Source organism: Capricornis sumatraensis, chromosome 8 (assembly GCF_032405125.1).
Source record: "Capricornis sumatraensis isolate serow.1 chromosome 8, serow.2, whole genome shotgun sequence".
NCBI lineage: Eukaryota > Metazoa > Chordata > Mammalia > Artiodactyla > Bovidae > Capricornis > Capricornis sumatraensis.
In genome coordinates this window covers 41,704,214-41,716,718 of record NC_091076.1, presented here as the reverse complement: position 1 = coordinate 41,716,718, position 12,505 = coordinate 41,704,214, and the positions used below count along the sequence as shown (strand labels likewise).

The 12,505-nt window shown below is 48.0% G+C and overlaps 1 protein-coding gene across 1 annotated transcript; it reads right to left on the bottom strand.

Annotated features, from left to right (window-relative positions):
• Positions 1-904: 904 nt before the first annotated feature.
• PRSS23 (serine protease 23) lies at positions 905-11,614 on the bottom strand. Its single transcript, XM_068976818.1, has 2 exons — positions 11,524-11,614; positions 905-4,568 (listed from the first exon to the last, which is right to left on the bottom strand). Exon 2 carries the CDS (start codon positions 4,553-4,555, stop codon positions 3,428-3,430), a length of 1,128 nt encoding a protein of 375 aa, XP_068832919.1. The 5' UTR covers positions 4,556-4,568; positions 11,524-11,614; the 3' UTR covers positions 905-3,427.
• Between the last annotated feature and the right edge of the window lie 891 nt (positions 11,615-12,505).

Genomic DNA, 12,505 nt, shown 5'->3' with positions numbered 1-12,505 from the left:
CATCTTGGCTGAGCGATGCATGCACCACCAGGAAAGACTCTGAATTAGAATGATTGGCCAAACACCACCCGGAAACTAATCCCATCACCATAAAACCCGAGACTGAGCCACGCGGCAGAGCAGTTCTCCTGGGTTCCCTTACCCTACTGCTCTCCACCCGGGTGCCCTTTCCCAATAAAATCTCTTGCTTTGTCAGCACATGTGTCTCCTCAGACAATTCATTTCCAAGTGTTAGGCAAGAGCCCAGTTTCGGGCCTTGGAAGGGATCCCCCTTCCTGCAACAAACGTGCTGAGTCCTTAGCACTGGACCACCAGGGAATTCCCTCCAGTTTTTTATTTTTTATTTTTTAATCCATTTTCTGGTCGAAAAAAGGTAAAGAAAGAACACAGATGCAACTCCATGACTGACCAGTTCATATTTCTCTTTTAGGCCTATTTTCCCTTTTTTTTTTTTTTTTTTAAATTCCTTTCTGAATTCAAAACTTTGAATAAAGTCTATGGAAAAAATGTGTCTGCAGTCTCTGCCACAACCTTCTGATTCTCAACAACAAATGATTTTTCAAGTTGAAAACTTTTCAATGATTGAAAGATCATTTCCTATTTCACTGTCTGAACATTGCCAAACCTGGGTACAGGGCTCTGTGAACCAAAAAGACACTGGTACCCGACCCCGCTCAGGACTCAACCTTTCTACCTCATCACCTAGACCAAGAGTTTGTTCCAGCAACCCCCCAGATGTATTTATTAGAACACCAGCTTGCTCGTGAGTGTTATATGAGAAAACAAGGGTTCTGTGAGCAAAGACCTTTATTGAAATGCAGAATTTAAACCATCCCTCTTCATTATAGGACTTCTTAGAGCTTTTAATGTGCAAACCGGCGAGTGAATCCCCAGTGAAAAGAGGGAATATTCGCAGGCATTTCCCTCCTCCTTGATGTTGGTGCCATTTTCATTTTGGGTCGAAAACCTAGAGGGATTTGTGTTTAAGCCAGACACTTTGGGAAACATTGTACTACTAAGGATATATCCGTACAGTGTATAACTACTCTATGTTCAGTACTAATTATATTAATAATATTGCAAGAGCCTTTTCTTCCACAATATTCCAATATAATGATTCTTTTCACTACCACTGAAAAGGTGGTCATGTCGAACTATTATATAGCCTTTAACACTTCTGTGACTTAGGCTGTACACAGCCTGTGGGCACTATCCTTAGTAAATCAAACCTACTTGTGAACTAAATATTGTATTATTTTGACTTTGTGCCGTTGCCTATCCTCGTTGAGTTTCAGCACTGCAAAAAATCAAAATCAAGAAATCAAGGTGCTTTGTAAAAGGAACATCTATTTAAAAAAAAAAAAATCAGTTCTGGTTTAGATGTAAAAAGTCAGTTCTGGTCTAGGTGTCCAGAAAACTTCCTTTGGCACCAAGCAAAAGTAAAAACAAACAAAACTCCCAAATACCAGACATAGAGATGGAGACCTCTCTTCTTCCTGAGGCTAGATTCCTGTTAGATTCCAAAGCATATTGTAGTGGAAATCCAAAGATTCCTGGCGGCCTTGCATCTCTGCTATGCACAGTATTTCTTCTGTGACTGGAAGAATGCACTACGGCTGTAGTTGCTCGAGTGCCTTATCAAGATTCTTCTTCCAAAAAGCTCGAGGAACATAAGCCGAAAGTCACCCGCAGAAGGTATAAACAGCAGCACTGTATCTCAATGTCCTCCACAAAAAAGTCACAGTGCAGGCTGGAACTGCCGGGGTGCAGACACACCATGTATCTGCCTTGCGATTCATTTGCTTTTTTCCTTCTACTGATACATCTAGAAAGGACTGCTCAGGCTGAGAGGCATAGAATGGAAACCCAAAATAAGTCAAATGCTTTTCTTTCTAAACTGTGATGATCATACTGATGAAACATTCATAAAGACAGTAACTGAAGTGATGATTCCGATCCATTTCACATTCCCAGTTTTACTCCTATTCTAGATTATATATGCCTGTAGCCTGGGGAATTCTAGTAAAAGAGGCCCTTTAAAAGCTAGTGAAAAAGAAGCCATGTTGATTTTTCTTAAAGCATTTTCCAAATATTTTTACTATAAAACAAGTGTAAGAGAGAAAAGTTTCTAAATTGCACAAGTCCACAGCTCCCTAAAAGCTCACTGACAACTATGCAGAATAATTTTGATTAGGCTGGATGACTGTGCCAGGCTCCAAACAAGTGGTTATTCTGTTGTGACATCTGCCAAGCAATGTGTCCATTGTTCTCTGGAATTTAATTCATTTTAAATTACTCCATCTAAATGATAAAACATGAGATGTGCTACACTCCAGGGGTAAAATACAATGATTGTTTTTAGTGTGACCACAGCTGTTAGCGGGGAAGCAATACAGCCTGTTCTAATTAGGCCCTGATTATTGTCTTCTGGAAAAGCTAGTTCAAGAAATGTGAGTGAAATCCTGTTAAATGGAAGGATTGGCATAAACAATCTTGCCTACTCTGGTGCAACTGCAGGCCTGGCAGTGCCACATGCGAAATCTTCCCAAAAAACACAGCAATGGTTTTCAGAAGAGAAGCAATTTCAAAACTGAAAGATGCCTGGGATACCAACTTACTTTAGGATATAATTGAGTCTGTGTTTGTGTGTACTTCGTTGCTCAGCCATGTCCGACTTCTTTGCAATCCTATGGACTGTAGCCCACCAGGCTCCTCTGTCCGTGGGGATTCTCCAGGCAAGAATACTGCAGCGGATTGCCATGCCCTCCTCCAGGGGATCTTCCTGACCCAGGGATCGCACCCAGGTCTCCCGCATTGCAGGTGGATTCTTTTACATGTGTACCAGTATAAATTATCTTACTGATCCAGGACTACTGTGCAAATGCCCCCAAATCCAAAACATTATAACTGCCTGTCTCAAAAGTATCGTAAAAGTTCCTAAGAGTTGTATGTGGTGGGGAACATCTGGAAACATGAATGATTAGGCACTAATAAAACAAAACAAGTTGACTCTCAGGAGAAAATACACACATACACACGCGTCAGAGTTTATGTCTCCCATATGCCACATATTTAATGTCAACTTTGGAAACAAGTTCAGATGAAATAAAAATCAAAGTTCTCAAAAGCTGAAAGATTAACTTAGCCATTAAATCTTCCCTATTGCCCCAAACATCAGCACGTATTTCATGTCTATGCAAAAGTATGCCTTCAAACTGCTTGAATGATAAATGACACACCAACCAGTTTTCAAATAACACTGCCGGTCATCTTGCAATTTTAAAAAATTAGGCAAAAGGTATTATAACATGTTTCACATGCACACACACTCTCACACACACACACACACACCAATGACAACATTTGGCTTTTCCTAAAATAAGTACATGAAGACTCTTAAGAGCAGCCAGGAAGGAACCTGCTCACATCACCCCTCCCTACAATCCACGTAGTTTCCTTTAATCCAATAGCAAATCTGGGCATATTTGAGAGGGGTGATTCTAACAGCCACATTGAAGTCCTGTGGCGAACCATTCACATCTACCCACTGGTGCCCAGAAAAGATGCCGATAATTTTCCGCTCCCACTTCTGCTGCTGTCTCTTCCACATCCTCACGTAGACCCCGGACCCGCTGGCACCGGGCTGGGCATCGCACTGCTGATAGAGCAGATCATAGGTCTCATCCTGGACGTCACAGAAGCGGTACACCAGGTTCCCCGGTCGGTCGTTGTCGTAACCTGAGAAGTGGATCCTGCCCCCCGGCAGCTGCTTGGCAGGCGGGCTCACCCCGATCTTCATGAACTTTCTCTTGTGGGGCTTTTTGAGCTCCAGGAGGGCGTAGTCATAATCCATGCCGATGTCGTTGGCATTGCCCTTGATCCAACCCTTGGGGACGTGGGTGCGTTTCACCCGGATCCACTGGAATTTCATCTTCTCAGGCAGGGCTGAGCGTGAGTTGTTGGCGCCTCGACCACCGTCTTTGAACTTGGGCTTCAGGAAGCCCACCCGGAGCTTCTGGGTTCCTTTCACATAGGTCTTGCCGTCGTGGATGCAGTGGGCGGCTGTGAGCACGTGCTTCTCGGCCACCAGCGTGCCAGTGCAGCCCGTGGATAACTTCACGGAGGTCGAGAAGGGGTAGTTGAGCAGGAAATCCTTCCCAAAGATGCTGAACCTGCTGTCGTAGCCGTAAATCTGACGCTTCCTCCTAGACTTCCTGGAAGACTGCCCCTCGCGGCTTCTGAGGACGTAGATGCCCACCTGCGTCTCGGTGCGGCTGCCATTGGCATAGAGGGTCTCGTAGGACAGGTACTGCTTGGCTTCTTCGTAAGTGGGCAGCGGGGTTCCCTTATGACACTGGGGTCCACAGGAGGAGGACACTTCCAGCTTGGCTTCAGCCCCAAAGTCTGGCTTGGCCAAGTTGAAGGTGGACTGGGGCAGGACCACGGGGAGGCGGTAGGCCGGCCAGGTGGGCTTCCAGTGGGTGCTGTAGGGGCTCACCTGCCCAAAAGCGCAGAGGAGGAGGAGGAAGATGGGGCACCCTGGAGTCCCCGCCATGCTGAGCACCACCCTGCAGGAACAAAGACAAGCAGATGAGGAGCGCGAGGGTCAGCAGAAGCCATCCAGGGGCATGCCTGGCATTGTCTGGAGCTGTGAAACTTCTTCAGGAATTGGGGTGTGCAGAGGAATCCCCAGGAACGGTCTCACAACGCAAGGGCTTGAACTTGTTTCTTCCTGGGGCTGAATGCCCAATGTGAAACTGGGTATTTTTTCCCCTTGGTGTTTCAGGGGACCCTAAGGACGACCCGTGGAGGGTGGGTGCATGGGGCCATTAATTCCCAGATGAATTGCTTGACTGGCCCTGACACCCATGTAATTTTAGGCCATTCTTTGTGCTCAATCCTACACCTTCATCCTCTGCTACCCTCCTGGTCCCCCCGAACTTCTTTCCTTTCTTCCTCCCTCTTAATCTCATTATAGTCTGTACTTGGAAATGTTCAGAGTAACTTACTCCTCTTCGGGGTGAATTCAAATTACACAATTTATTGCGTGACCAAGGCATCAAATAGGGATGGCTCCACAGTGCCACACTTGATGGGACTCGGATCGCTTCTAAATGGTGAGTGATTCAGAAGACGGCGTGGGACTTTTTTGTTTTGTTTTGAATTTAGAACAATCATAACTATTATAAGTTTACTTCCAGAGTAGACTGGCCTCGAGCAAAGGAAACTCTCCCTCCTCGCTTGGGTTTTATTGTGTAAGACCAGGGTGTAGGGCTTCCCTGGTGACTCAGTTGGTAAAGAATTTGCCTGCAATGCAAGAGACCCGGGTTCAATCCCTGGGTCAGGAAGATCCCTTGGAGAATGAAATGGCTACCCACTCCAGGATTCTTGCCTGGGGAATCCCTTGGACAGAGGAGCCTGGAAGGCTATTGTCCACAGGGTCGCAAAGAGTGGGAGGTGTCAGGGTCTTTGTCAAAGACTGAAAGCTTTAAATCTGCATCAAATAACACATTGTGACTATTTCTGTTGGTTGCTTTTTCAGGTCTGTGCATTTGTGTTCCCAGCTAGTCTAAAGGCGTTGAGATTGGGCCTATGCTAGCATTCCACAAAGGTTTATTCACGGAAGAGTAAAGGAATGAATGAATGAACATCAGTGTGGCTCAAAAAACACGTTTTTTGAATGCTGCATGATGAGTGCCAATGACAGACGTGGATGATGTGGTGGTTCAGAGAAAAGGCATGAAATCCCGTGGTGGGGAGAACAAGGGAGGCATTCCAAGGGAGGTGATGCTTGAGATGGGTGATAAAGCTGAACAGAAATAAGCTAAAACAAACTGAAGGGGACACTTAGAGAAAGGGAGCAAGGATACGGAGATAGGAAGCAGTATAAGTCACTTTAGGAATTACCCTTAGCTCAGCAAGGGGCTTCCCTGGTGGCTCAGACGGTAAAGAATCCGCCTGCAATGTGGGAGACCCAGGTTCCATCCCTGGGTCAGGAAGATCCCCTGGAGGAGGGCATGGCAGCCCACTCCAGTCTTCTTGCCTGGAGAGTCCCCTGGGCAGAGGGGCCTGGCGAGCTACATACACTCCAGGGCGGGTCACAGAGTTGGACACGACTAAGCAACTGAACTGAACTGAAGCATCAGTTGGCTCTGACTGGCTCAGAATCTTCTGTTCAAGAGAAGCTGACTTAGCAGGTAGGTTAATTCATTCACAAGCAAGGATCCCAAAACAAGGACAAGGAGGGCTTATGTCTTCTTAAGAGGCAAGTGCAACCTAGTTGGGGTGAGAGTCTGGAAGAAACTGTTTTCCTATTCTCAGGCTTCCTCTTTGAGGATATACACCTGCGAGCAACTTTTGGGTGACTTTTGCTTTCTTACATAAAACTGGAAAACTGGAGGAGTCATGTGTTTCCCACAGGGCTGCCTCCTGGACCCCTACACACTACCCTCTCCTCCCTTTGACTGTAACACGGAGGACATTAAAGCATGCTAACACTGAGCAACACAAGCCTTAAACCAAGTTTACTTAGGCTTATCTCAAGGAAGAAAACACAGAGGTCCAGCTGTCAAGTATTCCCATTTTCAAAATAAGATTGCTGGGGAAGAGAAAGGAGGAGATGAGACAGTATGATCTTCTGTGTTATCATAAGCTGTCGACATTTTCCAGGGGCAGGAAGAACACGACAGTTAAAATACGCTCATATTATCAACCGGAACATGCATTTTCAAATCCCAGATCTGAGGCGTATATGTTAACTGGACCCTAGGAGTACTGGGTGCGAGTTACTTACTGCAGCAGGACTGTTCCAGTGGCACAAGCCTTTAGCGCTTCATCCAAACCCTGAAACTGTCCACTGGCAGGGGTGTCAGGGAAGACAACAGCAGGAAAAGAGTCTGAAACTACTTCAGATGAACCTTTTAAAATCCATCCAGGAAGGTCGTCATAATGAATTAACCCCCTCTCAGGCAAAATTGATCCCAATGTCACCTTTCCAAGAGCTTTGCCTGTGTAGTAAACCCCTGTTTAAAAAATACTTTCGGACTTCCCTGGTGGCCCGATGGTTAAGAATCTGCCTGCCGATGCAGGGGATGTGGGTTTCATCCCTGGTCCAGGAAGACTCCACAAGTCGAGAGGCTAAGCCCCTGAGCCACGACTATTGAGCCTGTTCTCTAAGGGCCTGCAAGCCGCCAACCACTGAAGCCCGAGCACCGAGAGCCTACGCTCAGCAACAGTAGAAGCACCGCAGTGAGAGTCTGGTGCTGGAGAGGACTCCCTGGCCCGCAAGGAGATCCAGCCAGTCCATCCTAAAGGAGATCAGTCCTGGGCGTTCATTGGAAGGACTGATGCTGAAGCTGAAACTCCAATACTTTGGCCATCTGATGTGACGAGCCGACTCATAGGGAAAGACTCTGATGCTGGGAAAGATTGAGGGCAGGAGGAGAAGGGGATGACAGAGGATGAGATGGCTGGATGGCATCATCGACTTGATGGACATGAGTTTGAGTGAACTCCGGGAGTTGGTGATAGACAGGGAGGCCTGGCGTGCTGCAGTCCATGGGGTTGAAAAGAGTCGGGCACGACTGAGCGACTGAACAACCACAACAACAAGGAGAGGTCAGCCATATGTAAATAAAACTGCTGAACCGACAGTGCTGCGTAAAGCTCTAATTCCTTAAAAATAAGCTTTTCAGTTACCTCAAAAGACTAAATCTATGAGTTTGAAATATCAGTTACAAGTTCCCTATACGATTTCAACTCTATTCGTTTGTGCAGTGAGACCTTATTCTGAGAATTTTTTATATCTTCATTCAAGTTTCTATGTAACACTGAAAGCTACATATATTTTATTATTTTATTCTATTTTGCTCCATTTCATTTTTTTGACCACGCGGCAAGCGAGATCTTAGTTCCCTGACCAGGGATTGAACCTGTGCGCCCACATTGAAAGCATGAACTCTTAACCACTGGACCGCCAGGGAAGTCCCCACCGAACTATATGTTAAAAGAAACTGTGATTCAGATTGAAAAATTAATGCAGGTCAAATTATTCCAAATTGATTTGGTTTTTAAATACCTGATCAGAAGCTGGAAGATAAAGTGATATGTTCTCAGGTCCCCACCTGGGTTTAAACTGACAACGGTATTAAAGTTACAAGCTTCATAAGTTGCTTACTCTCTTACCAAATGTATGTTTCGGATGGTTTAGAAATTGTTCTGAACAATGATCTCTTAGTCTTCTAGGTCTGGTTTTTCCAGGATCCTTTCCCCTCCCCCAGGAACTTTTACTCAAAAAACTGTGGAAGATGGAGGTACAAGGGGAAACGAAAAGGAAAATTTATCATGCTAGTCTCTAGCCTGTCTGGATGACAAATTCCCCTTATCTGTTTGCAAAGGAAACAAAGGCCTCCAGCAGAGGGCGGCTTTCAAGAATGAGTGGAGGATGGCTAGGTGAGAAAGCTCTTAGTAAAGTTCGCAGAGGGGGTGAGTGAGGGTGTGTGTGCACGGTGGTGTTGGGGGACAGACAACAAGCTACCTCCACTCAGGGCCTTTCCTAAGGCATTCACACCTTGCCCTGACCCCTCCCCTATCAATAAAACACTTTAAAATTAGCTTGGTGATTTTGCTTTAATTTCTCCATTCACCTGATACTGGAATAATTCCCCAGGAGACAATTATTGTTTCCATTTTTATAAACTCTAGGTAAACCTTCCATTTCATTTATTTAAACATAAACACTCTAAGATGAACACATTCATAATCTCACTACTGGAAAGGTAACTCATGGGTACATATTTTTAATTCTCTCCTGCCTTTACCAATGGCTCACTTTATCCTGGTAGAACTGTCTGGAAAACTCACACCTTAAAAAAGAATGAAGATTTCCAAATCTTATCCTTGTATCTAACTCTGGATGAGGAAGATTCAGGTCTATAACATTTCATTTCTAGGACTAAGCCTTTACTGGATAAGGAGTCCTTTGATACAGAATTATCTTTGAACGTTCCCAACTGAGTATTTCCATGCATCACTTGACCTAAATGACAAAGCAGAATGGAAAATGAAGGTAAGCAAATATTTTCTGGCTGTGCTTAGTAATATGGAAACAGTATTCCTTTTCCAGCTCTGTATATCTGACTCTCAAGAGGGTTACACTTTCCATGTTCCATCATTCACCATGAGCCACTGTCCTGCTGTCCACTGTCTAAAAATATTTATATGTTATGAAGATGCTGCCACTTGGTAAGTGCACGGATAACCTCACAGGGCGGGGACGCTGCTCGCTGCTCATGATCAGCTGAGCACACTATAGTGCTGCCTGGAGGCTGTGGGCAGAGACGCTCTCCCAGTTCTGCACCTCGAAAACTGCAGCAACACGCATCTCCTGCAGAGGGCAAATGTTCGGGAACTGTGATACAACTTCTATAGCAAACAAGTGTTGGCAGGGAAGATCTAATCCTCAGGGTATAAGTTCTCTGTTGTACAACATCTGAATTCCTGGGACCACTATAAACAGTAATGACAGAAAGAAAGAGCAGGCAAGTTTGTGAGGATAAAAGCTCTGGATGACATTCGGAAGGGTGGCGGAGGGTTTTTTCTGTGGCCAGGGATACTGAACAGTAAAACCATGCTAATTCCTAAAGCAAATAGCTAAAAATGAACAAAGCTCTGATAATACTCCGCAGCCAGGCATGCTCTCATTTTCCTGAGGCACTGAACCTGTTAAAGGGAAACAAACCTAATCACATAATGGTTTAAGAATTACAGTCTTGTACAGGAAAGAAATGCAGGGTATTTACAAGCCCAGCCACCTTAAACATCATCTTGTGGTCAAACGACGTTTAACTTCGTCTCTATCAGATTTCAGGCAAAATGAACCACCCCAGTGAGTCTGGGACAAACCTGGCAGCAGAATAAGAATAGTAGAAAATGGTCAATGGTGAGACCCTGAGAAAGGAATTCCCTAGGGTCAGGGAGAGTTATGCATGAATAATGGCCGGCGGATTCAGCCCTAAGGGAGCTATGAGAAAAGATGTTCAGGAGAACCTGAGACTCTTAACACTGCAGACAGGGGCCGGTAATGTTCTCAGGCCCGCTAATGGGAACTTTGGCACTTATACTACAGACAGAAGAATGCACCCACATTCACTATCTACCTGAATAAGTTGTCACTGTTACAAAAATGAGGTCCATATTAATTACCTTGGAAAAATGCTTCCGTTCCAGTTCAGGCATGGGAAAGCATGACAAGTTATCACCTGACTTTATTTAAGTGGGAAAAATACAGGTGAAACAACTTATTCAAATGCAGATGGTGTGCATATGATCACAAATGCTTTCACAAGTACATATAGTGGCTTTTGTGGCAGTTTCTGCTTCTCCACTCTACCTCCAATCCACTCCTGTCTAACAGACCTCTTGAGAGGTGCACGTATAAGGTCTATTTTAAATGCTCTATGCACAAGTATGATTCTGAAACAAGCGTAGTAAATAGTTTGGTATTAATTTGGCTTTCAGCTTTTGGCCACAGCTGCCTTCAAACCACAAATTCAACTCTTTATCACAGGGCCTCCTCGAAACGATACTGACACTGGCCAATCTGCGTCAATCCTTCGCGGATCTCCTCCTAAGGAGCCGGACAGGGACCACTCAAGTTCAGTTCCAGGAGCTAACAGAAGGCAGCCCTAGCCAACAGGGATCCCGAACAACCAGGAGCTTTCCACCAGCTAGGCGCTGTTTCTGAAGTCTCACGGGTGTCACCCAAAAGGCAATAAAACAAACAGGATTTTTATCACCTGCTTTCTCAAGAGATGTTTGAAAGCAAACCGAATTTGTATTCCGAAGAGGAGTGGGAGTTATCCTTCATCTAAATTATTCTTCTCGCTCTTGTAAAATATTTTTAAAAACTTCTTTCAGCTTTTATTTAAAAATGAACCCACGAAGAATGTCCACACGCTGAAGAGGAAAGATTTGCTTCCAAGAACTGTTGCTAGTTCACACAGTGGTTCCTAGCGCAGCGCCAGAGAAGAGGGCCTTTTCTCCGACCTGTTTGCTGCCCTCTCCTTGCTTGCCAAGGTGTGTTCACAGTTACATGCCCAGGGTAAAAAATTAACTTGCAGACCTTGCTGGAATTGCAGACCTTGCTGCAAAACTCAAGGGAAAAAGTGTGTGTGTGTGTGTGTGTGTGTGTGTGTGTGTGTGTGTGTGCGCGCGCGCGCGAGCATGCCCAGAGCAGGCTTCGTTTCTATTCCCACCCAGCATCCGAGATGGTAGCTGCGAAAACTTGCTTTTCCTCACTCGATCCGCGGGTGACACCGTGGAAATCCAAACGCCCTGCGGGTCCCGAGTCTCCGCGGAGCTCCCGCAGGCCGCGGGTCCCAGCCCTCGAGCCCCGAGGGTGGCCGAAGCGAGGTCTCCGGGGCCCCCGCAGCCCGCAGTGCCCCTGCCTTGAGCGCAGCGGCCCTCCCTTTGTCCGGTGCCCCTCGCCCCGGGCCGGCGCCCCTCGCCCGCGCCCGCACTCACCCGCGCCGGGTCGCCAGCCGGGCCCCGGCTCGCCGCGCCGCTCAGACAGGTGTGGGCGCCGGGAGGGCGCGCGCAGCTCCCATGCCGGCTCTGCGGCGCGACCGAGTGCGAGCGGGGCGGGCGGGCCGGGGAGCGGGGCCGGCGGCCAACGGGTCCGCCCCCCGCGCCTCCCAAGCCGGCCCGCCGCGCCTCCCAAGCCGGCCCGCCCCGCCTCCGGCCTCGGGGACGCCGCGCCCCCGCCGCCCGCGGCCCGCCCCCCGCTCGCGGCCCCGCCCCTGCCGCCCCCGCGGCCCGAGCTGGCTCGGGGCTGCAGGACCGCGGCGCGCGGCTCTGCGCAGGTGGCCGCCGGCGCTCCCCTGTCCCGGCCTCGCCGCGCTAGCCCGCGCCGGCTCCCGGGGAGCCCCCGGCCGGAGCGAGCCCGAGGCCTTTGCTGCCGGCCCGCCGCCTCCTGCTCGGAAAAACCAGCCCCCTCAAAGTCGACAGCCTAGCGCCGGGGCTCTGGGCCACACCTGGTGCGCGCAGAACCCCTCCGCGAGTTTGCAGAGTTGGAAGCAAATCCTGTGCGCTCCTCACCCCACATGCACTTTTGAGAGTTTTCAGAGTCTTTAGGTGATGCCCGAGCTCCTTCCCGCTTCACCCAGCCTCTGGGGACCCCCCAGGAGCGTAAACCTGCCTCCCGGTGGCAGGACCGCCCAGGCTTTGCATCCCCTCCGGCCGCACCCAGAGCGGGGCGCCGGGCCCGGAGCGCGGCTGGGCCGAGGCAGCTTCGAGGGACTGACTGGTTGGGGAGCCCACCGGCCTCGGCTGTTTATCGGGGCGCCAGCGGGTGGAGCCACCTCCTCGCCCAGTGGGTCAGCTTCCTTCAGCTGGAGAAAGTACTGATTACCCCTCTGACAGGTAAGGCCCAGGAGGAGGCTTTTCTCAGTTGAATGACTTGCCCCAATGCACTAAGGTCACGTTTTTTTCTTCTATGAAGCCATTT

Bases quoted from the DNA above. Each gene is read 5' to 3' on its own strand.
- PRSS23 (XM_068976818.1), bottom strand. From the start codon at position 4,555: ATGGCGGGGACTCCAGGGTGCCCCATCTTCCTCCTCCTCCTCTGCGCT.